This window comes from Salmo salar, chromosome 10 (genome assembly GCF_965601325.2).
Source record: "Salmo salar chromosome 10, fSalSal1, whole genome shotgun sequence".
NCBI classification, from domain to species: Eukaryota; Metazoa; Chordata; class Actinopteri; order Salmoniformes; family Salmonidae; genus Salmo; species Salmo salar.
This window is the reverse complement of record NC_138300.1, coordinates 16,851,919-16,879,815: the sequence shown is the minus strand read 5'-3', so window position 1 is coordinate 16,879,815 and position 27,897 is coordinate 16,851,919. Positions and strand designations below refer to the sequence as shown.

At 45.2% G+C, this 27,897-nt stretch overlaps 2 protein-coding genes across 4 annotated transcripts in view; one reads left to right on the top strand and one right to left on the bottom strand.

Moving 5' to 3' along the window:
• Positions 1-11,330, top strand: part of LOC106613616 (glutamate receptor ionotropic, NMDA 3A) — a 31,948-nt gene extending 20,618 nt beyond the window's left edge. The window contains exons 5-8 of the mRNA XM_014216062.3: positions 3,699-3,850; positions 8,978-9,142; positions 9,823-9,893; positions 10,149-11,330. Coding sequence (XP_014071537.3) covers positions 3,699-3,850; positions 8,978-9,142; positions 9,823-9,893; positions 10,149-10,800 — 1,040 coding nt within the window. The 3' untranslated portion in view covers positions 10,801-11,330. The remainder of the gene's footprint in view (positions 1-3,698; positions 3,851-8,977; positions 9,143-9,822; positions 9,894-10,148) is intronic.
• Positions 11,331-12,257: 927 nt separating this feature from the next.
• Positions 12,258-27,739, bottom strand: tmem259 (transmembrane protein 259). 3 transcript variants are annotated; one of them, XM_014216059.3, is made up of 11 exons: positions 26,639-27,739; positions 21,455-21,763; positions 19,748-19,859; positions 18,855-18,965; positions 17,668-17,790; positions 17,455-17,555; positions 17,069-17,126; positions 16,864-16,947; positions 16,619-16,751; positions 16,266-16,365; positions 12,258-15,639 (listed from the first exon to the last, which is right to left on the bottom strand). In XM_014216059.3, exons 1-11 carry the CDS (start codon positions 26,849-26,851, stop codon positions 14,836-14,838), a joined length of 2,148 nt encoding a protein of 715 aa, XP_014071534.2. In that variant the 5' UTR covers positions 26,852-27,739; the 3' UTR covers positions 12,258-14,835. The 3 variants fall into 3 exon arrangements, with proteins under 3 accessions (XP_014071534.2, XP_014071533.2, XP_014071535.1); XM_014216058.3 differs by having other exon boundaries at positions 19,694-19,859; positions 26,639-27,738; XM_014216060.3 differs by lacking the exons at positions 12,258-15,639; positions 16,266-16,365 and having other exon boundaries at positions 16,615-16,751.
• Between the last annotated feature and the right edge of the window lie 158 nt (positions 27,740-27,897).

The following is a 27,897-nucleotide window of genomic DNA, read 5'->3' as shown; positions in this document are numbered from 1 at the left end:
TTGAAGGTCCCCAAGAACACAATGGCCTCCATCATTCTTAAATCGGAGAAGTTTGGAACCACCAAGACTCTTCCTAGAGCTGGCCGCTCGACCAAACTGAGCAATTGGGTGAGAAGGGCCTTGGTCAGGGGAGGTGACCAATAACCCAATGTCCATTCTGACAGAGCTCCATAGTTCCTTTCAGAAAGACAATCATCTCTGCAGCACTCCACCAATCATGTCTTTATTGTTGAGTGGCCAGACGGAAGCCACTCCTCAGTAAAAAGCACATTACAGCCCGCTTGGAGTTTGCCAAAAGGCACCTAAAGGACTCTCAGGCCATGAGAATCAAGATTGAACTCTTTGGCCTGATTGTCAAGCATCACGTCAGGAGGAAACCTGGCACCATCACCATCCCACGGTGAAGCATGGTAGTGGCAGCATCATGCTGTGAGGATGTTTTTCAGCGGCAGGGACTGGGAGACTAGTCAGGATTGAGGGAATGAAGAATGGAGCAAAGTACAGAGAGATCCTTGATGAAAACTTGCTCCAGAGCGCTCAGGACCTCAGACTGGGGCGAAAGTTCCCTCCTCTCATTTGCAGATTTTAAACTCATGAATTTTGTCTGCCAGATATCTTTCATGAGACTAAGTCACCCACTCTGGAATGGCGATAGGGGGAGCAATGACTTTGCAATGAAATTGAATTTGACTCAAGCTGTTTCACTGCTTTCCTGAAAAGAACCCACCCCCCTACTAAAAAAATTGAAGCACTTCCTTTACATCACAATATTTCATAAAACAGCCTTATGAGTACTTGATTACTTGATCAACTGGTTTCTCTTGCGGGGTGATTTTTCCAGGTTAGTAATTTCACAAGGCAAGAGGGATTTTTGTGTGGAACCAGATTGACACCTCTTTTCATGTAATGTAACTCCTGCTCTTTTTCCCTGGGTTTTGAGGTGAGGAATATTCCTCCATTTTGGGCCCTGACCTCTAGACAGTCATCCACAATAAAACAGTAATTGGGGTTTTGCTCAATTAGACCTCTTCTAGCTCATCTCTCCCCTCTGCTAATTGTATTTTCTACCTTCCCTCGCTATTCCATTGCACTTTATCTACATGGTTCTTCACGGTATTCATTGCTCCATCCAGTATCACATCACATCACATCACACACACACACACACACACACACACACACACACACACACACACACACACACACACACACACACACACACACACACACACACACACACACACACACACACACACACACACACACACACACACACACACACACACACACACACACACTCTTTCGGGTTGGCAGCTAGTCCTCTATTTATTCATTTCCAGATACTAAAACAATTGATCCGCTCAAATGCAGCCATGAGCTATCACTTTAAACAGAGTTCCTTCTTTCAAAAGACTTTCTGAATCTCTGTCCCCGCCTCTTCAGGGTTTTATTTGTCTCTGGTTTTTGGACTGAGTCGTAGTGGGCTACAGACAGTGGAACTGGAAGGTGCCAGGACTCTTTCGATTTGGTGATTAAAGCCACCCAGTATTTAATGACTGTGATTCAAAGAGGACCTTTACTAAGCACAACATCGTCATTAACACTGGGCTACAGGGACGCCTGTGCCAGCGCAGGGGCCCGACTCTGTTGGCTTTATGGGAAACAGAGGGATGTTTATTGGATCTCCGATGCATTAATTAAGAGTATTAGACTGAAGCACATGCTTTACACAGCGTAGTAGTTCAGCTGTTTTTACCTGTTGGAGCTGGCAGGCAAACAGGCAGGCAAACAGGCAGGCAGGCAGGCAGACAGACAGAGACAGACAGGCTGTGAGAGAGACACGCACGCACACATACGCATATGCGCATATCCTCATTCCAAAACGCCTTTGACAGTGTGTGTGTGCTTGACTGTGTGTGCGTGTTCGTGTGTGTGTGTGCATGCTCGGGCCGTCTCGCTCTGATGAAACGTGTTGATGTCAGAGCCTTGTCTGGCATCTGTCGTCTTGATTGGGAGGGGTAGGGGGGAGTGAGGGAGAGTGAGGAGGAGTGGAAGGGGAGATGACTGACAGACATTAGCCATGAGGGACGAGGGGATGGATAGGCAGAGGTAAACCCCTCCATTGATTAAATAAAAATGTTGAGATGGACGGAAGGGATGAGGGAGGGAAGAAGGGAGGAGGGAGAGATAGAATGAGTTGTTGTGTCTCAATGATCCTTGGGCTCTCACTCTCTGTTATCCCCAGCCCACCAAAACTCATTATTAATTCTGCTGTCAAAGCCAACACACACACACACACACACACACACACACACACACTCCTTGTCATTAGATAATGGATGTGCCGAACACTCCACTTTTTCTTTGTCCTGTTTCTGTCTTCCTCCATCAATCTTTCCTCAAACTCCTGTTGCTAACGACGACCACGAGATGGGGATTTTTTTCCCTTCCATCCTTCCACGTAAATCAAGAATCCGATATCGAAAATCTCATTCACAAAATGTCATTAAAAACTTCAAAGGAGTAAAGTACAGGAATAGCAGTATAGGTAGAGGAGGAATTATTCCATTTTATGGAGCGACATGGAGGCTGAACTCTGGTTTAGCTATAATAATAACCAAAGCCCTGTGTTCCCCTTCTGAAAGGGTTGAAGGTAAGGTCATCCGATTTGGTTTGGATCAGAAGCGTACCGCAGTTTCGCAGGGCCCCCCCTTCCCCATTTAGCTAATCTCATGCTATTCTATACATTTTGCTATGAGGGAGAGAGAGAAAATGTTGCTGTTTTAAAGATAATTTCCTGCTATTCTACACATTTAACCATGAGGCTGAGAGAAAATGTCGCAGTGTTACAGCTCATTTCTTATAATTCTATGATTTGTTTTGCCATGGTTTATGACGTGTTCATATCCTTAGGCGGAGAGGAGGAGAGGATCCAGACTAGGTCTGCCAGTTAACTCACTCTGCATGAAGTTTGGAATGATACGAGTACAGGCCGCTGCTCAGTTCTCCCCCGAAACAATTTAAAGAAATCTTTAAAGCAGTTAGGGCATTTGAAGTGGAATGGTGTAAAAATGGATACCTCCAAAATAAAGTCTGTTTATTTAGCAGATGTGAGACGTACTCGTCAGTGTTTCTATCCAGATTGCAAAGCTATGGGACTTGTGCTATAGAAGGGAACGCACCAAAACTTTAACATATTTACATGCTTACATTGTAAACATGTTGTTTACCTCCATAACCACCCTTTTACATTGTTCTTCATTTGTTTGCGTCTAACGATATCTTACCCTCGCCTATTGTGCCTACTTTAATGTAACAAATGGTTGAATGCTTCCTTCACAGGACAGTTCTCCTTTGTAAAAGAGACTTTTCATCTCAATGGGATCACCTGAACAAATAGAATTAAACCATAGAAATAATCGAATAATCTCATCTATACTCTTAGAAAAGAAGGTGCTACCTAGAACCATAGTGGAGAACCTTCTGAAAATAACCTTTTTTTTTGTTGTACAAAGTTCTACGTGGAACCATTTTCACCGCCGAAGTGTTCAACGCGGAACCAAAAATTGTTCTGCTATGGGGACAAACGAAGAACCCTTTTTACTAAGCTTATAGTAGTTATTTGATTTCCATGAATTTCTATAAACTACAATACCCATTGTACCATTGTACTATGCTTTCTTTCTCCACCCCCCCAGGCTATGGAATAGGCCTACCGCAGAACTCCCCTCTGACCAACAACGTGTCAGAGTTCATCAGTCGCTACAAGTCAGACGGCTACATGGACATGCTGCACGACAAGTGGTACAAGGTGGTGCCCTGTGGGAAGAGGGTGTTCGCCGTCACCGAGGTGAGTGTCTGTCTGTGGCCTGGTCCCAGATCTGTTTGGCCTATCTTGTCAACTTCTATGGCCATCAAAATCAGCCTGGGCCCAGATCTGTTTGTGCAGACAGCACCAGCAGATCAGGTGCCAGGCTAGAGTGTGGCTGTGGCGGAGTGGCGCCCCCTGTAGGCACACCACATTGGTTGCAGACAGTTGATGGACATTGGATTTGGCCATTCTCATACATCTGGACATGTCAAACTGGATGTTTGACTCTGTTCTAATATCCACACTAGCATACCACTTGAATGAAGCAATGTATTGGGCATGCATTCTAAGAGCTATGCAAGTCTGGGTTGCAGACATTCTTCAGACGGTCTGGAATCCGTCAGTGTCAGATGTTTAGGGAAAATATTGATTGCTAGATTCTGCCTCTGTGTGTGTGTGTGTCTATGATATCCTCTCAGGATTGTGTGTCATCCTAAAGTTATCCTTTAACCTCAAGCACTTAGCTAGTATAGTACTCCAACTCACGCCCTGAGATTAGAAGGTTGGGAGTTTGATCCCCAGCCGAGTGATCCCAAAGACTGTAAAAATGGGACCCAATGCGTCTCTGCTTGGCACTTAGCATTAAGTAGATATATGGGGGTAAGCCCTGCGATAGACTAGAGTCCTGTTCAGGGGGTATACCTGTACATCAAGCTGCCTCACGCTACAGAAACAGGAGATAGGCTCTTGCTCCTATGAGCCGTTATGGCTTGCACAAGGCTACTTAGCCGTTCCGGATTGCTCAGCAAGGCTACTAACTTACTGAGCTGGTATAACTGCCCTGGCCCAATGGCTCTGTTAGTATAGACAAGTGTTTATATACATCATTGTCTGTTACTAACTACATAACTGGTTGTTTGAATCGTTTTACGCTAGTGTTATTATTGTTGCTGCCCTGTTACTGGGGCAACCATCTGGTCCCATCAGCATGACGATGTGGGCTGTTTACCTGTTGGTTCTCGCTCCCCAGACAGACAGCAGCTGAGGACTCTGGGATTGCTTTTCTAATGCCAACACCATATCAGCTCGCAGTGATTTGTGGTCTGCACAGACCCATTGAAGAGAGTGTGTGTGGAGAGAGGCTGTGTGTGTGTGTGTGTGTGTGTGTGTGTGTGTGTGTGTGTGTGTGTGTGTGTGTGTGTGTGTGTGTGTGTGTGTGTGTGTGTGTGTGTGTGTGTGTGTGTGTGTGTGCCTGTAGGTGTGCGTGTTCAGGATGGGGAAAACGGTGCTAGAGCGAGACAAGCAGTGATCCTAGCCATCTGTGCAGAAACATCAAAGCCATTCCTAGTCTTATCATTACCTAATTATCAAATTATCATCCGATTTAACTTTGGGGAGTGACTGAGGGATGGATGGTAGAACACGGATGTTTCCCACATGACAACGTCTACCATTCGTCTCGACTGAGCTGCACACGACACGACTGACAATAACGTTTATTCTGTTAGCACCGCTGAGGAAAGATTTTTGGTTTATTGATTTGCCCCGGGCGACGTTCCTTTGAACTGTGATGTCATAAACGTTGAAGTCTTTTTTTTTGTCATCGTGTACCTGGCCATGTCGGCCCCTTAAAGATGCTCAAATTTAGAATTGGAAATGTCAAAATATACATTGGCAGACTGTAATTTTCAAGCTGCCTTGGATCAATGTGAGAAAATCCGAGGAGTGAATGCAGCACAAGTTTAAAAAAAACGCCCTATAAACCACACATCTAGGGTATATCTTTCAGTTTCCTCTATATCCTTCACAGTTCTTTCCCAGTTTCATGTATATCTTTCACAGTTTATTCTTTCATAGTTTCATCTATATCTTTCACAGTCTAATTTACATCTTTCACAGTTTCATCTAAATCTTTCACAGTTTCATTTTATATATTTTACAGTTTAATGTGTTTCACTATTTTACTATAATTAGGAGGTCGAGAATTGCTGTGGTCCGCATTGAACAGATTATTCCTCATTTCCATTCCAAATCCTTCCCCTCACACGGATTCTGAGGGGAAAGGCTGAGGGACAGCGGAGTGGGGAGGGGAACAGGGGGAGATGAGCTACGGCTGCCCAGAAACAATATGACGGAGGATGGGCCCACTCTTAAACACATTCGACAGGCTAACACCATCCATACTCTGGCCTTAACTCATCCCATTAAAACTTATCCCCCCTGCATACCAAACACGACTGGATCAGTGCGAGGGAGAGAGAAGGAAGGGGGAGAATGTAGAGTGGAGATGGGGAGGGAGAGAGAAGGATGGGAGAGGGGGGGGTGACCGATGGATGGGGGAGAGCGAGTGAATGAAGTGGGTAAGAAGAAGAGGGGGAGAGAGCAAGGGGGGGGGCACAGTGGTAGACTGGAAGGGAGAGAGAAAGAAAGGGAGCAGAGTGGTAGAGAGAGAAAATGAGAGAGGGAGCAGAGTGGCACGAGGCTGAGACTGGCAGCTCCCTTTCTTGGCCGAGTCCCAGAATGAAATGGGAGGAGGGACGGAGTGAAGGATGTCGGGAGGGAGGGGTGGAGGGAGAGATGGGGTGGGCCTTGACTGAACCCCTGGGGTTCACTGTGTCAGCACTTCGGAAACAAGCCTGCCATCGTCTACCCCCCCCCCCCCCCCCCCCCCTCCCTCCCACCTACATCCAAACCTCTACAGATAATATCAGAGAGAGAGGCAGGAGGTCTGCATTCGGTTTAGAAGATTTCCTCTGAAAAGTTCTCTCTCCTTTCGGAAAAGTGTCAAACAGTGTTAGACAATGCGGCTGCATAGACACTGAGTATACAAAACATTAAGAACACCTGCTCTTTCCATGACAGACTCACCAGGTGAATCCAGGTGAAAGCTATTATCCTTTATTGATGTCACTTGTTAAATCCACTTCAATCAGTGTAAATGAAGGGTAGGAGACAGGTTAAATTTGCGTATGTGCGGCATTCAGAGGATGAATGGGCAAGACAAAAAATGAAGTGCCTTTGAACGGGGTATGGTAGAAGATGCCAGGCTCACCGGTTTGTGTCAAGAACTGCATCGCTGCTGGGTTTTTCACTCTCAACAGTTTCCCATGTGTATCAAGAATGGTCCACCACCCAAAGGACATCCAGCCAACTTGACACAACTGTGGGAAGCACTGGAGTCAACAGGGGCCAACATCCCTGTGGAACGCTTTCGACACCTTGTGGAGTCCATGTCCCGACGAATTGAAGCTGTTATGAGGGCAAAAGTGGGTGCTACTCAATATTAGGAAGGTGTTCCTAATGTTTTGTACACTCAGTGTATACTGTATATATACACAGCACATCCCCAACAACAAATGTTGTTAAACCTTAACACGCTAGATGTATTGTATAACTATGCAGATGTACTATACAACTATGGAGGTGCACTGTACTATACAACTACTGTAATGTATTGCTGTATGGGCTGGCAGGCAGGTCCACCATAAGGTGGATACTCAGACAGGGTGCTCACTGCTCACACTGTGCGTCTCAAGCACACACCGTCTCAAGCACACACTGTCCTGACTAAAAGGCACTGCATGGTCAATCCGGCGTCTGCATTGGCCGTGCAGCCTTTACGGTGAAACGGCCTATGCGAAAGTCAGGGCATTCATACATCTTACACTTTTTCGGGGCAGCGCAGAGCTGTTGAGTAGAGCTGTTGAGATGGAAGTTGTCAAGGAAGTGAGTTTGTGTTGATACAGGTCCTCCACATTGTTACAACATTTGGAAGGCGCTCGGCAATGTGGTACGGCTCCGCAATTGCGTCACACGGCGCCTCCGACCACATTTACAGATCAAGCATAAATTCGCTTTTAGGCTAAATTCCCTCTAAGCACTGCTGCAATTCAAAAAGGGCCTCTGCAGCAGCCCACAGGGTAGAAACTAATCATACAGGGTAAAATAGAGTAGAGTAGAAGTGTAGGCTTATAGAGATACAATGAGAACACAGTAGAATAAACTAGAACCAAATAGAATACCAGGAAATAGAATATTCCCGAAGGCAGCCCATGGCATGGAGGTTGAAAACCTTCATGGGACAGAGATCAGGCATGTGTCACTCAGTGGGCTCACTGCTCGGGTTTCTAATGGGAACACAGCATCATCCATTTCAATTAGTGAAAGCTGGGATCCTCTTCTTTTTAATAGACGCCATCAAACTCTGATTTCACACGGGATTCCATAGCCTATAGAAATGTTACACAATGACTGGGTTTATAGGAACACTTAGTTCATTCCACACATCAAAAAGCTGTTTGATTTGATTTTCCATTGCATTCGCATTGACGTCAGAGTAATTAGAGGGACAATAGAGCGCTGAGTACCAGGCCATTAGCGACTTGATGGCCGTTAGCAAGTTTTGTCGGCTACCGTCGACCATCAGCACCATTCATTTACAGAGCGCAGTTCTGGAGTGAGTGGCCTACCCACTGGGCCCAGACGTCAATTCAACGTCTATTCCACGTTGGTTCAATGTCATTTTATTGAATTGATGTCGAAACAACATTGATTCAACGTTACAGTGTGTGCCCAGTGGGTAGGTAATTTAACTCATGACCGCCGGTGTAGCGGTAATACGGTCATCGTAATAGCCCTAGCCACCAGGCTTTTTACATTCTGATTAGTTCTCCTACGCAGGACCCCTCCAGGCATCTCTAGGGGCCGACAGAAGCCTCCTCGTGTCAAAACTCTAACTGGATATCTATGGACAATCTCTGTCTGAATCAAGATGAATAAACTGCCCCTTAGAGGCAAAAACAGGGGGTGTCAGTGCAGAATAATATATATGCCATTTCGCTTTTATCCAAAGCGACTTAGTCATACTTGGATACATTTTATGTATGGCTGGCCCTGGGAATCAAACACAACCCTGGTGTTGCAAGCGCCATGCTCTACCCGACTGATCCATACAGGATCACTAAAGATTTGAGACCTGAAACTATGCTAAGTATCCATTCGATTGAGATCTAATGACAAGGTTCTCATTGTACCGATCAGCATCATTCCAAGGACCAGATCCGGTCCATGGACCGGAGGTTGACAATCAATTGACTATATTGTTAACCCCCTGTGTTACGTGTGTTAACCCTGTCCAAGTAACCCAACTGTCCCCTCCCCCTACAGACTCTCCAGATGGGCATTCGTCACTTCTCAGGGCTGTTTGTGCTGCTGTGTGTGGGCGTGGCCACGTCGCTGCTCACCCTGGCTGGGGAGCACGCCTTCTACCACATGGTGCTGCCCCGCATCCGACGACGACAAAAGTACAAGTACTGGCTCCACACCAGCCAGGTGAGATGGAGGGAGGGAGTGTGTGTGTGTGAACCAAAGGAGAGTTTGTGTGTGTGCGTTTGAATGGCAGCAAGTCTGTATCAATACAATATCCTTTCACAGTAAGCCAGTGCCTTGAGAACCTTCCTGTTCCTGCCTCAGTCTTCAGACTTTTTCATAGTTTCTTTCATTGGCCTTTTTAAAGTGCTCTTTTTTACTTGAACAAAATGTGTGGCTCTCCCTGGCATGTTTTACAAACTCTATATCTAAAAGCACTTACACTTCACATATCCACTGTGAATTCAATATTAACAAACCGTTATTGCTTGTAAAATGTTGTTTATGGTGTAGGTTTCTCATGCTCTTGGCTAGACTGTCATTGGGACTATAAATCACCTTGGCTGTCATTTGAAAACATTAAGGCAACACCGCCATCTGCTGTTGACTTAGATAACCACCATTTTGGAAGCCCAGTCCAAGTTGAACATTAAAAGGACTGACATTTCAAATCTGCCTGGCTTAAGTACCCGGAGGTCTTCTAAGCTCCTTCCCCAATTGAGGATTATTAATGAGAGGGGAAAAGTAATTACAATTTCTAAGATGGTGTCAATTCTGCACGTTTTGAATAAAACAGTGTGGAGCTTTTCAACCCCCTGTATCCCTTGGCTGTCAGTGTAACTATAGCCCCATTTATTCTGCAGAAAATCCACCGAGCCCTGAACCAGACCTATGAGGACGTGAAGAAGAAGCAGGACACCAACACAGAGAAAAGGTGACAAAATGGCTGCCATTATGGAGACCTTAAAAAAAAAGTACTAACTTTACCTTTCTTCCATGATGAGTGATCTGACAGGACATGGACAGGTAGAATCCTATTGGCCCTTTTACCCATCAGCGGTAATGAGAGGAGGCAGTCATATTGCTGAGTTACAGATTCAAAGCGAGCTAACACACTACTAGGGCTTGATTTGACACCAGACCAGTGTCTTTCTTTCTTTACTGACACAAGCCTTTTATCTCCCAGTAGCTGCTGCATCCAGAAGAACCAGCACCCCCAGCCTCCCCCTGACCCCCTTCTCTCCAAGGCATCGGCCAAGTGGAACAACGAGAACAGCAGGGACTCCTCTGCTGCAGCCGCTAAGGACAACAAGCGTGTCCACTTTAACCTGGAGACCCTCAACAGCCGCCGCCTGCTAGCCCGGGCCGTGACCAAGTCCGAAGGGGGGAGAGGGGGGGAAGGTATCCCCGGGGCTAACCAGGCAACACGTGTCTGCGCAAACGGAGGCTTCGGGACTTCCTTTGCCAACCTGGTGCTCTCCCTCCCCTCCTCCTCTTCTTCATCCATCCCTTCATCTTCCTCCTTGGGCGTTCCTCCAAGGCCAGGGGAGCTACAAGAGCTACAGGAGAAGATCGACCTGATCCGGGATCAGCTAAGGACGGCTCTGGCCAGGAGGGCTGAGCTGCAGACTTCCCTGGCCAAGGAGAAGGCCGCCTGCTCTGCACCCATAGTGTCAGGAACGCCCCCCGTGGTTTTAGCCGCAGCATCCCTCCCCACCTCCACCAAAACCACCTCGTCCCTCCCTTCCACCCGCTGTGCCACCACCATGACAGACCCTGTCCTCAAGGCCCTGCCCACAGTCCGCACAGCCCCCGCCAAACACACCAACGAGAAGAGGTGATGCCCCTCTGGTGTTTGGACACGGACCAATCAATGGTGTAGTAAGGGGTTAAAAGGGGAGGGGTTTGTTGAAAGCAGCTGGATTCCCTTTGTTTGGATGTATCCTTTTCCTGTGATCCTGATGCCGTAGCATGGCAGCTCTTTCCCTGGACACCAACCTTTCAACCTTTTGCTACTGGGTGAAAAATGAGAGCTTCTAGGGCATTGGGAATTCCTTGTGCTCTACGCTGCCCAACTGCCTCATATGGCTGGTAACATGCGTGCAACCTCAGGCCTACTTGAATACAGTATATCGTGCCAATGCGGTGGGGCTGGAGGTACCAGCACGCCCACCCATGCATCTGTTCTGTGAACTGAGCCATTAAACTTTGTAGCGCTCACTCCTCTCTTCTCCTCTGCCACAGGACCCCGACTCCCACGGAGGAATCAGGAGTGGTGCGTCGTATGTTTTATTTCCTTTGAGATCCGAATCGATATTGTTCACTGGCCTTGATTGACATGTTTTTCAAGAATAAAAGTCCGATGAAAGTGTTGGTTGTGACGAAGGTTGAAATGTGAATCCTTGTATTGTGTACTTTGTGTGGTCTGTATTTTTACCTTTCGGTACTGAGGGGGAAATTTCAGTGATTTCAGTGATAGAATAACAGGTATTAGGCATGTTTGATGTCTGGCAGTGTATAGAGAGCAATAGTAATGACGTCTTTTTGTAGGCTACTAAGTCCACCATGGTTGGTTGGCAAAAAGCCTACGGGAAAATTGAGTTTTTTGTAAGGTTTTTGGACAAACGCCAAAAATAATGTCCGCGATACACGCAGGCTTAGATCTTTTACGGTTTGTTCTATGAGAATCTTTACCAGCTAACGTCACTGAGAATTCAAGAATTTATGCAATAAAAGAAAATGAAAAATTAGCACACAAAACGTCACGTTAACTGACTCAGAACAAAACATCAGCCCAAAGATGTTCTAAGCCTGTGTTAACCTTATTTTCGGCATTTATCCCAAAACCCTATTCTTTCCCCAGATGAATGGCTGAATGAACCAGGAGGTAACTCATTTCTGGTTTTTAGGACTACAAGCTGGCGAGCTCTATTACACATTAACTCTAAACATGTATTCACTTTTAAACAAGTAAACAGGGTGTCATTTCTCCTTTCTGATATAGGATCCTTTTGTCAATCAGGGGGTTCCCCATGAACATGATCCAAATATGGATGTGACATGACATCCATGTGACAGGATTTGAAATATGTCAACATACAATACCCAGGAAGTTCCTATTTTATGTGACCAATAAAATTGTATTTGATTTTACAAGGGAGGTCTCCTGACCTCAGTGGGACTTCCTGGATAAATAAAAAGGTAAAATATATATTATATTGTGGTGGACAACATACTTTGTGTCTAGGATTTCCATGATCAATACTAGGACACACAAACAGAAATAACCACACCAACGGCATTTTGTGCAAAGAATGCTTCTACTGCACTTGGTTTACTGAACAGTTAAATACATTTGAATGAGAGGAATCTAGTCCATCACAGATCGAAGGATTCGTTTATCATTGTCTAAAATTAACTACAAATGGATAGCAACTGTTGCAAGGCTACAATCATCCCGCTTTCTCTCACAGAACGGAATATAGGCACAGATAAAGAAACTGATCAGAAAACCTCATTGATGGAACAATTTTTCTTCTCTCTTAGCGGTAAAAGCTTCCCCTAGAATGAACTCAGACTTCTCTTTAAAAGGACTTGTCATATTGCACAATTTGGACAACCTTCTCATCCCATAACCACGTCCTCTGTCCTGCCCGTTGCATAGCCTTGACTACATCTCCACCCAACTCACTGAGCAGAAATTATTCTAACCCCTCGTGTCTCAATAGAACTCGAACAATGATATTCTGCGAAATGTCCCTTGATTATCGCCATGCTGTTGAAATATAACCCATTTTCCTCTGATATGGGGCCAACAAGGGCAATCTCAACTTGCACTAATCTCTCATTCGGAATCATATAAAGTATCATTCAAAAATAAAAGCTCTCTGGTCAGGAGATCGTTCTCAGTTCAAACAGCTGAGGACCAAGCCGTCGACCACACCTGTCAATGACTACTGTTCATTCCCTGACAGTGTCTACGTCTATAAAGTTACAATGTCAAAACCTCTCAACTTGTGTTATACCCTGTTCCATGTTAGTACCGTGGTCAGCTAGTTCCAGAAATGGGGAAGCATGATGCATGTTAGGTCCATCTGATTACAGGAGAAAAATAAAATTGTCTTTAGACCCTAGCAAATACACCGAGCATCACAGTAGCATTTTACAAGCCAGTTATTTAGTCTCCCGTGAGCTATGGAATAGAGCAGTGGCCACAACAGTCGTGGAAGGTTTTTTTTTAACATTCTGCAGTTTTATCATAATCTCCTGAAAGTTTTGAAACAAGAACATTGATGAAAGATGAAATATTAATTCTAAATATATTTTTCTACAAAATTAAATGCCCCCCAGGGTCCAATATATGCCTTATCGTCACAACTATCCAGTTGGGCAGCTGAATGGTAGATCTCAATGACAAATGTAATGGAGATGGGTTGGCTGGGTACAATGGCTTTACCCTAAAGCTGTTCAACATCGCCTGGTATTGTCTTGTGCCAGTCTGGGGCAACGATTTGTGTGTTTGAGCTTGGAGTGGGCCTCAGTCAGCTGATGCCGTGATCCAGAAAACTTCCTTGTGATGAAGCGCATTTCTTTTTTTACAGTCACACGCTCCTCTTTTGGAATACGGTCTAAGGGGCCATGGGGACAAATATTGACTTAAATCATCTTGTTTGAAGACCATGAAACGGGTGTTTAAGGCAATGGTTGAGCCTTCAGGTTGATTCTGTTTAATTTGCACATGACTAGTGAAGCGATTCTAATGTGAAAGACAAACACAAAACATGGTGATGAGAGAATTGGTTGGCTAGCAGTACACAGAAAAGCTCCCAGGGGCGGACCAATGACGCAGTTTCACTCAAAAGGGGTTAAGATGAGAGAAACCGCAACGATGGCCACTCTTCTTCAGCTCAAGATGTACAGGGAGCAACTGCCAATCGTCGTAAAAGAAGCAGAGGGGGGGGGGGGGATCTGAACAAGAGCAAGCAGGTCTACTTAACACCCCCGAAGAGTGGATGAAAACTCAATTTCCCATGATGCTCCACTCAGGGCTAGCGCTAACTTGTGGAGCTGGTTGCCAGTTACGACTACAACCTCCAAACTGGAGGAGTTGAGCGCCTGTGAAAAAGTGGTGCGTGACTAAGTATCTACACAAACCACAGCAACATTACTAGCCTACAGTTCTGAAAGAAAAATGACCAACTCAGACACTAGAGCAACTCAGAAAAGCAGGGTTGTATTCGTATTTTCTTTTTCTGGGTTTCGAGGACCAGATGGAATGAATGACTAGGATAAGAGTATGTGTTGCAGCCTTGTGATGACTGGCATGGTAGTCCACTGTGCTCTCAAAAAGAAAACGCATAGAGTACACTGCCATTTCCAAAGCCCGTCGAGACACCTAACCAACAGAAACATCCTTTAAGGAATTGTACATCAACGCAATAGGATTGCCGCCTCACTATTTTACAAATCAATTTCGATCATAAACAAACAAAAAAAAAAAAAATCACATGGCAAAATGTCATGGTAGCCTTTCACGAACGATTCCACACCTTTGCAGCAAAGTTGGTGCATCTCACACATAATTTGAGCGAAAACTCTGCGACGGATGGAAAAAGTCACTGTCCCACTAAGGATGGGGAAACTAAAAGCAAAACAAAACATTTCCGTAGCAGTGATCCTAGAGGAGAGTGGATGGGGGGGGGGGGGGGGCTCTTCTTAGCTTTCCATCCCTCTCTTCTCCTTGGTGTCATAAGAATGAGATTACAGTAATATAGCCACGGCGGCAATTTTGCGGTGTTGGAAGAGGAATTGAGGGGGGAGAAGACATGTTGCCTCTGCATGTGGGAGCATACGTAAGTGAGTTGGAGTAGGGGGGCTCAGGACGGAGTGGGGCTGGAGGGTTCCTCTGTCTTGGGCTCCCAGTCTGTGGGGCTTTGCCCAGGGCTTTCTGGCTCCCCAGCCCCTGCCCTACTGCAGTCTGTGTGTGGAGGAGGAGAAGGAGGAAGAAGGAAAGGACTGACACTAGAGAGGCTAGTCTCTGCTTCCTGAAGTCCTCCCATTGAAGGAGAGGGAGGAAGAGGCGGGCCTGAGCCCGCTGCACTGCTGCTGCAGGCCCCTATGGTTTTGATTTCCACTGCAACCAAGCTGGGATTGGGGCCATCTGTGCCCTCTCCTCCTCCACCCCCACCACTTCCCTCCATTCGAATCTCCGCCACCACGCTGAGGCCCGCCTCAGAAACCATGACCCCCCCCACCTCTCCGGCCTCCCCCAGCAACCCCCCTTCTGTGCTCTCCAGCTGGGGAGCCAAGGAGGAGGACAGGGCTTCCGTGATGATGGCCGCCGTCTCCGCCATCCAGTCTAGCTCCGTCGTCATCGTCAACTCTTCCTGGGCCCCTTCTAACGTAGCGCTGCTGGCCAGGCTGTTAGACTGGGTCGCTGTACCTTGGGCCTGGGCCGCCTGTGGCTCATCTGGCAGTCGGACCTGGCCGTTGGCTGCCCCCCCCCGGGCTGGAGCTGCTCCTCCAGCTGCTGCGGTGGTGTTGTTGTTAAGGTTGTCCTGCAGGGCCGTCTGGTTGCCCCCCTGGCCCGCCTGCTGGTTCTGCAGCAGCATCTCCTGGATGCGGATCTGCTGCAGGATGGCCGGAAGCTCGTAATGGTGGAAGAAGTAGATCATGGAGTGCTAGGGATGGAGGGATGAAGAAGAGAGGTATGTAGGGGTTAAAATAAGTCTGTTTTTAAGTAATGGGGTTAGAAACTGGGCCTGGAGAGGCTGGAAGGGTTACAAACTCCAACAAGAGCTGTGGCTGGCATGACTTCAGGGGTCTGATCTCAAATCACAGGCGAATCGTTACATTGGCTAAAATGTAGCCTAGGGTGCTAATCTCTTTGGGACAGCCACTAGCATGAGGGCTGAAACATTAGCATCATGCACAGTCGCTACTACAGAGAAATTGATTTATTCAGGAAATTGGTTTAAAATTGGGTTTAAAAACCCACTCTAACCCAATATGACTTTCATTGCTATTTACTCAAACAAATACGGTTCTATGTTCTTAGATTACAGTAACATCTAATGAATAATAAGCCGGTATAACAGCACAATAACATGATAAAGCACTTTCCAGCTCAGTGTGTAGACCCCTTGAAACAAATGCAAAGCCTCCAGTGTTTCCTATTCAAAACGCTGGAGGCGTGTGTGGGCTAGTACACTAGTTTGGGAGTGTCTTTTCTCCAGTTTATTTAAAAAATGTCCCCAATTTAATTTTTTTCATCCAACCCTTCCTTTCCTTCCCTGCCGTGTCTCACCTGTATGAAGAGCCAGGAGGTGACCAGAGCCAGGCTGCTGTACTGGCCGTTGAAGCGGTAGTGGTAGGCGTAGAACGCAAAGTGATACAGATAGAAGAACCTGCGGGAGAGACAGAGACAACCTCCTTAGAGAGTAGCTGAAAATACCAGCATCACACTGGACTGGCTTGACTGTGGAATGGAAGGACTGCCTGGAACTGGAGAGACAAAGTGATCAGTTGTTTGCTGAAGTCAAAGAAATGCGCCAAATAGTTCCCTTCTCGTCAACCCATCCCCATTTTATGAGATATTGGAGGGTATGCACGGCTTCCCTCAGCCAATGGCATTTGCTGGTGTTGGCGTGTTGGACTCACCTCAGCCAATGCCGTTTGCTGGTGTTGGTGTGGCAGCAGATGGCGTCGTACTGGTCGGCTAGCCACACGATGAGGATGATGTAGAAGGCGGTGGTGGTGTCGTTGAAGAACTCCGACATGATGGCCTCCATACCTGGGAAATAGGGAACGTTTCTTCTTAACCACTGTTCATTCGTAAATAAAATAATTTCAAAAAACAAGACCCAGCTTGTTGCATGGTGGCTCAAACGACGAGACACTCTTACCCACGAGAGCCAGGATGACGGTGAGCAGAGGGGCTGCTGGGAAGGCGATGGTCATGTTCATTTCCAACATCTGCAGCAGATCCACTGGTGAGACGGAAAGGGTCAAAGGTGAGAGAGTTCGCCGTAGGGTCAAAGAGATGTGCGGCACGGAGTGTGTCTTTCAAGGCTGCTAGAGGGGTCTGTGTGTGTGTGTGTGTGTTCTCACCGATGAAGACGAAGATCTGATGGTGGGAGTAGCGCAGCAGCATAGACACTGACAGGGTCTGCAGATACAGAGGAAAACAAAAATGAAACTTTCAATGGAATGCCTCGTTCTTACTTTTCACCTCCCCCCTTTTAATTTTTTAAAGAGGCATAGCACATAAAGCTTATCTTACGTTTCTTCTTTACATGAGAAACCCAGAGAGCGTGTAGTTAGCACCAGCTAATTTATCATAAAAATGTATTGTTTGGTGAAACTTTAGATAAGGAACCCAAATAAAGGCTTCTCATGGGCTAAATTGAACACTTGGGATGTTTTAACACGTAAGATTTTGAACACTTGGGATTTCGAACACTTTTGACAAATGGTGTGTGGAGACTGATACTTACGAATATTACCATGATGACAAAGGCAGCCAGGTAGGAGGTGCGGGCCATCCACATGCTGACAAATCGGTAGTGTTCCCCTGACACCACGTTCCTGAGGAAGCCTGTTCACACACACAGAGCACCGATCAGACACGCGCTCACACACAGTTTTGCATACCACCAAGGAAAGACACATGCAGGAGAAACAGACCTCCACCCTTAACCACAGTGTACCTTTATTCTCCTCGTTCTCGGCCAGGGCCTTGACGCTGGACATCAGAATGTCATCGTAGCCCAGGAACTCATCCAGGAGGAAGCGGCTGAAGCCGTCCCCAAAGCACTGGTCCTTCATGGGGTCTGCACGCGCGCCCACCACACACACACACACGCGCAGGATTAGGATACGAAGCCTCACACAGACAGCACCTCCTGTCCTCAGAACACTGCATCTGTGCTAATTCTACCAGGCTTTTTAGTGTGCCTGAGTACGATGTTGAGTGAAGTGTTTTGCTGGCGATACTTTGATTGCGCTTGCCTTTAAAGCTCTGGATAAGAGTGTCTGCTAAAATTCTAATGTGAAAGTTAGCCGTGGGCGCGCAACAAAGGGTGGTCTGAGAGCGCTTTCAGCTTTGAGTTTCGTTAAGATGACTGCTTAATAAAGCACCATTGCGTTGGCCAATATGATCTATGGCCCAAATACTAAAATATTTCCAAATAAAAGTCAGCAGCTAGCTAGCTCCTGTCCATCTTAGCCACCAGAGGTTGAGTACATCAGCATGCTCATCGGTAACTACTGATCTAACCAACTACCGCCGCTCATCGGTAACTACTGATCTAACCAGCTGCCGCCGCTCATCGGTAACTACTGATCTAACCAACTACCGCCGCTCATCGGTAACTACTGATCTAACCAACTACCGCCGCTCATCGGTAACTACTGATCTAACCAGCTGCCGCCGCTCATCGGTAACTACTGATCTAACCAACTACCGCCGCTCATCGGTAACTACTGATCTAACCAACTACCGCCGCTCATCGGTAACTACTGATCTAACCAGCTGCCGCCGCTCATCGGTAACTACTGATCTAACCAACTACCGCCGCTCATCGGTAACTACTGATCTAACCAACTACTGCTGCTCTTTGGCAAGCTAACTTGCAAGTCAGTGGTCATAGTTCCTATCACTTTAGCAACATTAGTTCCCATCACTGTTTATGACACATCCTATGGCATGCTTCTGAGTGTTTCTAGTAGGCTTTATGACAGAGCTTACCCAGATATGAATATGTATGACACCTGATATGTATGTCATGTTTATGAGTTTAGACAGGTTTAATAACACCGCTCATCTAGCTAAGACCATTCATGACATCTGCGATCATGCTTATGACAGTGTTAAGTAGGCTTTATAACCACTTACCCAGCGTGACGACCATGACGGGGATGTTGAGGCGTTGCCGGGTGGTCTGGGACAAGCGGAGGAAGCCGTACTCCAGAGAGTACTCAACTATGTACTCCTCCTGAGGCCACACTGACGACACACACACAGACAGAAACACACTTACAGGTAAGCAGTGCAGATTACCACACCAACAAAGAACACACACACAGCAACCCACCAACCCCACATCACAATTGCATTGCATTAGAACTCATATTTAAACTAGTTAGAGCCCACCTAAAATGGCAAAACATTGACAGAAACACATTGCCAAGACTTAATTAAAAGCAAATTACGGAAAGGAGTCAGACTTACAGCAATAAAACACAAAACATGCATACATAGCACATAGAAAATGTTATGCAAAGGCCATTTAGAATTGTTAAAGCCAATGCAAGGGCACACAGACACGACACAAACAGGGCCTAAACTAAAGTCTGGAGCCTGGCTCTCGACTGCTACTGCTGGATCGAGCTGCAAAAGGTCAGCTCAACACAGTCTTCGTCTTGGCACAGCCAGGGCCCACTGCAGGACATACGATGGCATCATGGCCACACTGCCAGATTCAAACAGTCTGATCCATCACAACAACAGCTACAGGAAGTCGTTGAGGTGGCAGAAGACAAGGGAACACATTTTTGGAATGGAATCATGGCAGAAAGGGGGTGACCAAAGACAAGAAGATGCCCGGAAGGGAGCTAGCTTGCAGGAAGAGGGGAGGAGGAAGAAAGGAACGGTGAGAGGAGAGGATTGAGGATTCTCACTCACTAGGGGTGTAGACAGGTGGGTAGGGTTGGGTGAGGGGGGTTTGAGTTTACCTGCTCGTGTTAGCATCTCAATCTCGGAGACTGTCTCCCTCAGCGGCTGCATACCTTTAGTGGGCGACTGGCTGAAGGAGAGGTCCTGGCTGTCGTTGAGGCCCCCTCCCCCAAGGCCGATGCCGCTCAGCGAGGGCTTCAGCCGCGGCTCGATGTCTAGCTCAAACTGACAGCGAGAGAGGAGAAAAAGACTTGAGTATTCAGACCCCCCCGACTTTTTGCTAATTGTTGTTGTTTTACAGCCTGAATTTAAAATTGATATGTGTCACTGTCCTACACACAATACCCCATAATGTCAAAGTAGAAATATGTTTAAACATTTTTACAAATTAATAAAAATTTAAAAGCTGAAATGTCTTGAGTCAATAAAGTCAACCTCAGTTATGGCAAGCCTAAATAAGTTGTATGGACTCATTCTATGTGCAATAAGTCTTCACCATGATTTTTTTAATGACTACCTCATCTCTGTACCCCACACATACAGATAATTGTAAGGTCCCTCAGTCGAGCAGTGAATTTCAAACACAGATTCAACCACAAAGACCAGGGAGGTTTCCGAATGCCTCGTAAAGAAGGGCACCTATTGGTAGAAGGGTAAAAATTCAAACGCAGACATTGAATATCCCTTTGAGCATGGTGAAGTTATTAATTACACTTTGGATGGTGTATCAATACACCCAGTCACTACAAAGATACAGGCGTCCTTTCTAACTCAGTTGCCGGAGAGGAAGGAAACCGCTCAGGGATTTCGTTAAAGTTAAATGGATGTGATAGGATAAAACTGAGGATGGATCAACAACATTGTAGTTACTCCACAATATGAACCTAAATGACGGAGTGAAAAGGAGGAAGCCTGTACAGAATACAAATATTCCAAAACATACATCCTGTTTGCAAGAAGGCACTAAAGTAAAACTGCAAAAAATGTGGATTTTTTTTTTTTTAACTATGTCCTGAACACATCATGCCTTACATTTAGGGCAAATCCATCATATCACTCAGTACCGCTTCATATTTTCAAGCATGACGGTGGCTGCATCATGTTATGGGTATGTTTGTCATCAGCAAGGACGAGGTTGTTTTTTTAGGATAAAAAGCAATGGAATAGAGCTAAGCACAGGAAAACTCCTAGAGGAAAACCGGGTTCAGTCTGCTTTCCAACAGACACTGGGAGACAAATTCACCTTTCAGCAGGACAATAACCTAAAACACATGGCCAAACACACTAGAGTTGCTTACCAAGATGACATTGAGTGGCCTAGTTTTAGTTGACTTAAATCAGTTTGAAAATCTATGGCCAGACTTGAAAATGGCTGTCTAGCAATGATCAACAACCAACTTGACAGAGCTTGAAGAATTTTTAAAATAAATGTGCAAATACTGTACAATCCAGGTGTGCAAAGCACTTAGAGACTTACCAAGAAAGACTCATAGCTGTAATCACTACCAAAGGTGATTCTAACATGTATTGAAAATAAAATATAGAAATATCTCATTTACTTAAGTATTCACACCTGAGTCAATACATTTGGGATAGTGTGTGTAGATGGGTGAGAAAAACAAATGTAATCAATTTTGAATTCAGGCTGTAACACAAAATGTGGAATAATACTTTCTGAAGGCACTGTGTGAACAATGGAAGGTCATTGTATGGTCATTATTCTGGACAGGGGCACGCGGTAGCAGGATCATTGGCGTCTCTGCATTTAGCCTTCCTCTCAAGCCCCCATCCCTGCTTCCCTCCCTCTCTCTCACCCTCACCTGCACAGAGCTGTTGTCAAACATCTCCAGGGTCATCTCCTCCTCGTCATCCTCCTCCTCGTGGTGCAGCGCGGCCAGGCCCAGCCCTCCTCCTCCCTCTCCCTCCCCCTCTGGTTCCTTGACCAGGCCCTGGAAGCCGTCCGTGTCGTAGAACTGCAGGAAGATGGGCGCACGCGACGAGTTGCGCTGGATCTCCACGCGCAGGATGCCGTCACGCGGCCACTTCTCCCGCACGTGCTCCAGGCAGTTGATGGGCGAGCGGGAGAAGGCGATGTGGATGTAGGCCAGGATGAAGAGCACAAACAGGGCCTGGTAGAGGTAGAGACAGGTAGAGCGAGAGAGGGTGGAGGGCGTTAAACTCTTGCAGATTGTCTAGGGCGATATTGGGATTTACAGATGTTTATTGTGGGGGGGGGGGGGGGGGGGGGGGGGATCAATACAGTTACATATCGCAATATTATATAGATACTTTGATAGGTAGTCTTAGTCGGCTTTACCTGCGCCAAAAGTCTGGTATTTTTCATTTTATAGCTTGTTCTCCATCTTTTTTTAAAGTGAGCAAACATGTTTTCAACTCATTTTCTCTTGCTCTTGTCATCTCTGCAGCAGACATATAGTGAGCAACATGTTTGGAATATCGAATCGCAATACATATAGGATCATGGGAATCGCAATACGTATCGTATCGGCACCTAAGAATTATGATGATATCGTATTGTGAGGTCACTGGCAATGCCCTAGTTTAAGGGATACATTTTTGTATGTTTCCCCTCCTGCAACACTGATACTGTTAATGACAACCACATTGACAGAAACAGAAACAAAAGATAGTTCACATACATACAAGGTTTGAGGAGTAGCAGAAAGAGATCCTGTCAGGATCAGGGTCAATTGCTTTTCAAAATGTTCCCCCCCAACCCTGAATCCTATACATCAAATGGTGGAGAAATAGCCTAATTCGGTCCTGGGGCTTCCCCTGGGTGCACATTTTGGTTGTTGCACAAGCACTACACAGCTGATTCAAATGGCCAACTCATCATCAAGTTTTGATTATTTGAATCAGCTGTGTACCCAGGGGGGGCCCCCAGGACCAAGTTTGGGAAACCCTGGCCTAAATGACCGTCACAGAGGCTGCTTAGTGAAGGTTCCCACTACAAAAGGTGCAGTAGGATAGATTCCTACAGAGAGCAGTCAGCTGAGGAGGAACGTGAGGTGCTATGCTAGAGAGCCTGGTTTATTTAGAATGATCCTCTTCATCAGGAAGCCAACACTCAGAACATCAAAAAGATGCTTGTGTCCAAAGCTAAAGTGTCAGTGACAACAGAGACAGATAGGGGACGTGCCATTTTGTTTCCCATCCATCGCATCCCAACGAGTTATGGCAGGCAGGTGCCTCTGAAAATGGCTGTCCATCTCTCTTCTCCTCTGTCCTTCCCTCTCTCTCTCCCCCCTTCTCTCTGCATCAGAGCGTCGCTCTTCTCTCCTGCCTGGTGACGGACTCAGGCAGGCGGATTCCCACTGTCAGTTAGCTTGTGTGGAGGCCTGGTACACAATGTACACACACACGGAGCGCCAAGTCTAAGTCCAAAAGGCTTCTTAACAGCTTCTACCTCCAAGCCATAAGACTCTTGAACAATTAATCAAATGGCTACCTGGACTATTTGATTGTCCCCACCCCCCATTTTTACACTGCTGCTACTGTTTATTATCCATGCCTAGTCACTTTACCTCTACCTACATGTACATATTACCTCAATTATTTAGACTAACCGGTGCCCCCTCACATTGACTCTGTACCGGAACCCCCTGTATATAGCCTCGCTACTGTTATTTTATTGTTGATCCTTAAATATTTATGTATTTTTTTATATACACATCTTAAATGATGGTATGGTGGCAGTATTTTCACGTTCGGATGAAAAGCGTGCCCAGAGTAAACTGCCTGCTACTCGGGCCAAGAGTCAAATATTTGCATATTATTAGTAGATTTGGATAGAAAACACTGAAGTTTCTAAAACTGTTTGAATGATGTCTGTGAGTATAACAGAACTCAAATAGCAGGAAAAAAACTGAGAAAAACCCAACCAGGAAGTGGGAAATCTGAGGTTTGTAGTTTTTCAAGTGATTGCCTATCCAAACTACAGTGTCTGTGGGGTCATTTTGCACTTCCTAAGGCTTCCACTAGATGTCAACAGTCTTTAGAACCTTGTTTCATGCTTCTACTGTTACTGGGGAGAGAATAAGAGCTCACTCAACAAGTGGACTGCCTGATGCCAATGAGGTGTTTACTGCGCAGTCACACAGGCGCGCCGTTCCTTCTTTTTCCTTTGTAATGAATACGCTATTGTCCGGTTGGAATATTATCGAATATTTATGATAAAAAGACCCTAAGGATTGATTGTGAACATCATTTGACATGTTTCTACGAACGGTAATGGAACTTTTTGACTTTTTGTCTTGGGTTTTGCGCTCGCGCATTTTGCCTTTGGATAGTGATCTGAACGCGCGAACAAAAGGAGGTATTTGGACATAAATATGGAGTTTATCGAACAAAACAAACATTTCTTGTGGAAGTGGGAGTCCTTGGAGTGCATTCCGACAAAGATCACCAAAGGTAAGTGAAAATGTATAATACTATTTCTGAGTTTTGTTGACTCCAGAACTTGGCGGGTAACTGTATAGCTTGCTTTGATGGCTGAGCTCTGTACTCAGAATATTGAACAATGTGCTTTCCCCGTAAAGCTGTTTTGAAATCTGACACAGCGGTTGCATTAAGGAGAAGTGTATCTATAAATCTTTCAATGACTGTTGTAAATTTTATCAATGTTTATCATGAGTATTTGTGTAAATTGATGTGCTCATTCACCGGAAGTTTTGGAGGCAATACATTTTCTGAACATCACGCGCCAATGTAAAATGGGGTTTTTGTTGATATAAATATGAACTTTATCGAACAAAACACACATGTATTGTGTAACATTGAGTCCTGGGAGTGTCATCTGATGAAGATCGTCAAAGGTTAGTGATTAATTTTAGCTGTATTTCTGGTTTTTGTGATGCCTCTTCTTGCTTGGAAAATGGCTGTGTGGTTTTTCTAGTCAAGGTGATGTCCTAACATAATCTAATGTTATGCTTTCGCCGTAAAGCCTTTTTGAAATCGGACAATGTGGTTGGATTAACTAGAAGTTTATCTTTAAAATGGTGTAAAATAGCTGATTGTTTCAGAAATTTGAATTATGAGATTTTTGTATTTCGCGCCCTGCTATTCCATTGGCTGTTGGCGAGGGGTTCCGCTAGAGGAACGTCTGTCCTCAACATTAAGGGCTTGTAAGTAAGCATTTCACTCTAAGGTTGTATTCGGTGCATGTGACAAATACAATTTGATTAGACTTTTGATTTGATACAACACTAACAATACCTTCCTAATATGAGTTGCACCACCACCCCCATCCCCACCCAGCAGCGAAGTAGTTCTTGACACACAAACCGGTGCGCCTGGCTCCTACCATACCCCATTCAAAGGCACTTCAATCTTTTGTCTTGCCCATTCACCCGCTGAAGGGCGCACACACACAATCCATGTCTCAATTGTCTCAAGGCTTAAAAAATCATTCTTTATCCTGTCTCCTCACCATCTAAAGTGATTGAAGTGGATTTAAAATGCTGACATCGATAAGGGATCATATCTTTCACCTGGTCAGCATGTCATGTAAAGAGCAGGTGTTCTTAATGCTTTGTACACACACACACACACACACACACCTTGACCGCATAAAAACATAATTAACTACCTCTAATAGTTTTTATTCACACAGATATGGGAAAAAAGCTAGGACAGGAGAGCTCTAATGAGATGACTCACTAGTGACTAGACTGAGTTGAGGGTCACTGCAATTATAACCCTCTGAAAATGCCTGTCTTTGGTGTTATGCTGCCTGCAACCTTCATGAGGAGCTGATGAGGATGAGTGTGCATTTTGGTCAATGTGTTCCTTTATGCCCTGAGTTGCACAAGCAAAGGCTTTCCCGGGTTTAAGCCTAATCACAGTTTGGAAAGGCCGGCCTTACTGCAATGATGAAACTCGAGCTAATTACTGGCTATAATAATACATTGTGTAGAATAGATGTGTCAATCATTGACTCTGTTGATGACAAGGATGTGGCTAGAACTAATACATTTGACATGTACAACCTTTCCACCTAATGCTAAGGTTTTTCTTGGTTATTGTTGTGCTGAATCAAACCATTCCTATGCGCCAGTGTGATGTGGCAGAGATAAATACGTACATGATTTGTTTATTTGGTCAGAATCTGATGCAATCAAGCGGCAATTGTGGAGGTTGATTACTTATGTTTTACTCAACTGTAAGATCTAAGGCCCACACTACTCCACACATCAAAACAGAGGCAGCAGCAGTAGCAGAACCACTCCAAACAAATTCGGAATTTGGACTGTGGCATGATCACAGGATGCAAAGAACGGCGAGGGCACGCTGCATAGACCCATTCACGTCCCACTTTTGGCAGGTCAAGTTGAGGTTCAACAAACTACACTATAGTTGGGTGAGAAACTAACCAGCCTGGGGGGTTCCACAAAAACAGTCCATGGGAAGTCCGAAACAAAATACAATTTCAGGACGGTTGGTCATTATGAATTTGAGACAAAATATCTAAAGGATTGCATTATTAAACATACTTTCCAAACGTGGGTCTGTTGTAGACCTGCTTACCTAATGTCAAAATGCAAGTCCTGCAAGTGCACCATTATGTGGACAAAAAGGAATAACTTGTGGGGGACTTTGACATGAGGTAAGCAGAGATGAATTGGGTCTACAACAGACCCACGTTTGGAAACTGTTTAAGAAGATCTATGAGATATTTTGTCTCAAATTCCCTGCCCATAGGCACAGTAAATTGAAATGGAATTGGATTTAACTTCTGGCTTCCCACTGACTTTTTTGTGCAACCCAATACAATTGAAAGCAATGCGAGTGCATGTAACAGAACCGCGTTGCTAAAAGCGCCTACATTTTCTGTTATCATTGGAAGAAGTTACCCTGTGAGAAGCAGAAATCACACATGTACAAAACCAATTTGAAGCTAATTAACCTACCGTTCGTTCTTGTTAGCTGATTCTTGACATTGTAGCCTACATGAAGGTAAAATACTGAGAGGAAAGTCTTACCTTCAATAGGACAAAGAACTCGAAGATTCTTCTGAAAGATGGTGGAAACAATCTGGCATAGGTAACTGCCATCTTGAAGAATAGGGCATGGAAAAGTCTGTCTCGAACATTGATGAGTGGGTTCTGGTTGATATTAGGGTTTCGTATTCTGTTCGCCCCCCCATTGTTATTTAGCGGGACGTTATTGTTCACGTTGCCCTGGTTTTCTGACATTGTATGTCTGGCAAGACGACTGATAGTGACTTGCTATCTCAATCTAGTTCAAATGTGGATCTATGTACGCAACTTAATCGCACTGGCACCAACAACTCCAATTGTAGGATGGTGCAAAACTGCATTAACTTAATGCAATAATGCAACTGTCAGTTTACATAGAAAAGTCACAATTACTAGAGGTGACCAATTTGATGTCTAGAAGGGCTGTGCGTTATATAAAATTTTCCGACATGGTCGTTGTGTATCTGGCATTCTGGCTTAACTCCCAAAGCGCCCCCACTAGCGTAGCTAACGTTCGCTAATGAGTTCCAATACAACTCAACTACTGTAGCAACCTAACAATGGCGCATACAGGAATGTTAAAATATTCTTTACAAATCTCTACTAGCCGTTTTAGGCCTTATAACTAAGCGTCAGTCAACATTCAAACCCCGGCTAATTAACTACCTGCAACATACCATTGCTAACATGCTAGTTAGCACTGGTGGTAAGCAACATTCCGAGGCGAAAACATTGACGATTATGGTGATGTATATTCTTAGTATAGTATGCTAACTTAGCTTGTATGCATTTGTCTCATTGCAATTCACCAGAAACGTCCAATAAAATAAGAAAACGTTTATCAAGTTAGCTAGCACTACCCTGCTCACGCTATAGTGGCTATCTAACGTTCAAGTTCTACGATGATAACCCGTATGTTACTTTTTAGTCGAGAGTTCGCCTCGAAAATGTCGATCATCTCAGTTTGACTTTTTAGATGGAGATTGAGTATGATTCCCGATTTTTTTAAATTCTACCATTTGCAATGCTCTCAACCAGTTTAACGATTCCTTAGCATCAACCATTAAGCCTTGAAAACAAACAAGGCAAGTCAAGTTTGACAATAGTCGATTAGCGCGAACGCCCTCTGTAGATGCAACGTCCATACACTTTTTTATAAAGGGATCATAAAAAATATATACTCAGTGTAAACAAAAATTGACAGATTAAACTGTGATTCGTTTTCGATGAAATTATAATCTACCAAGGAAAACGCAATGTAT

Bases quoted from the DNA above. Each gene is read 5' to 3' on its own strand.
- tmem259 (XM_014216058.3), bottom strand. From the start codon at position 26,851: ATGTCAGAAAACCAGGGCAACGTGAACAATAACGTCCCGCTAAATAAC. The intron at 17,791-18,854 runs GTAAGTGGTTAT...GCGCGCGTGCAG, and splicing joins CGTCATGGTCGTCACGCTGG to ACCCCATGAAGGACCAGTGC. The intron at 17,127-17,454 runs GTAAGTATCAGT...CTGTATCTGCAG, and splicing joins TTGTCATCATGGTAATATTC to ACCCTGTCAGTGTCTATGCT.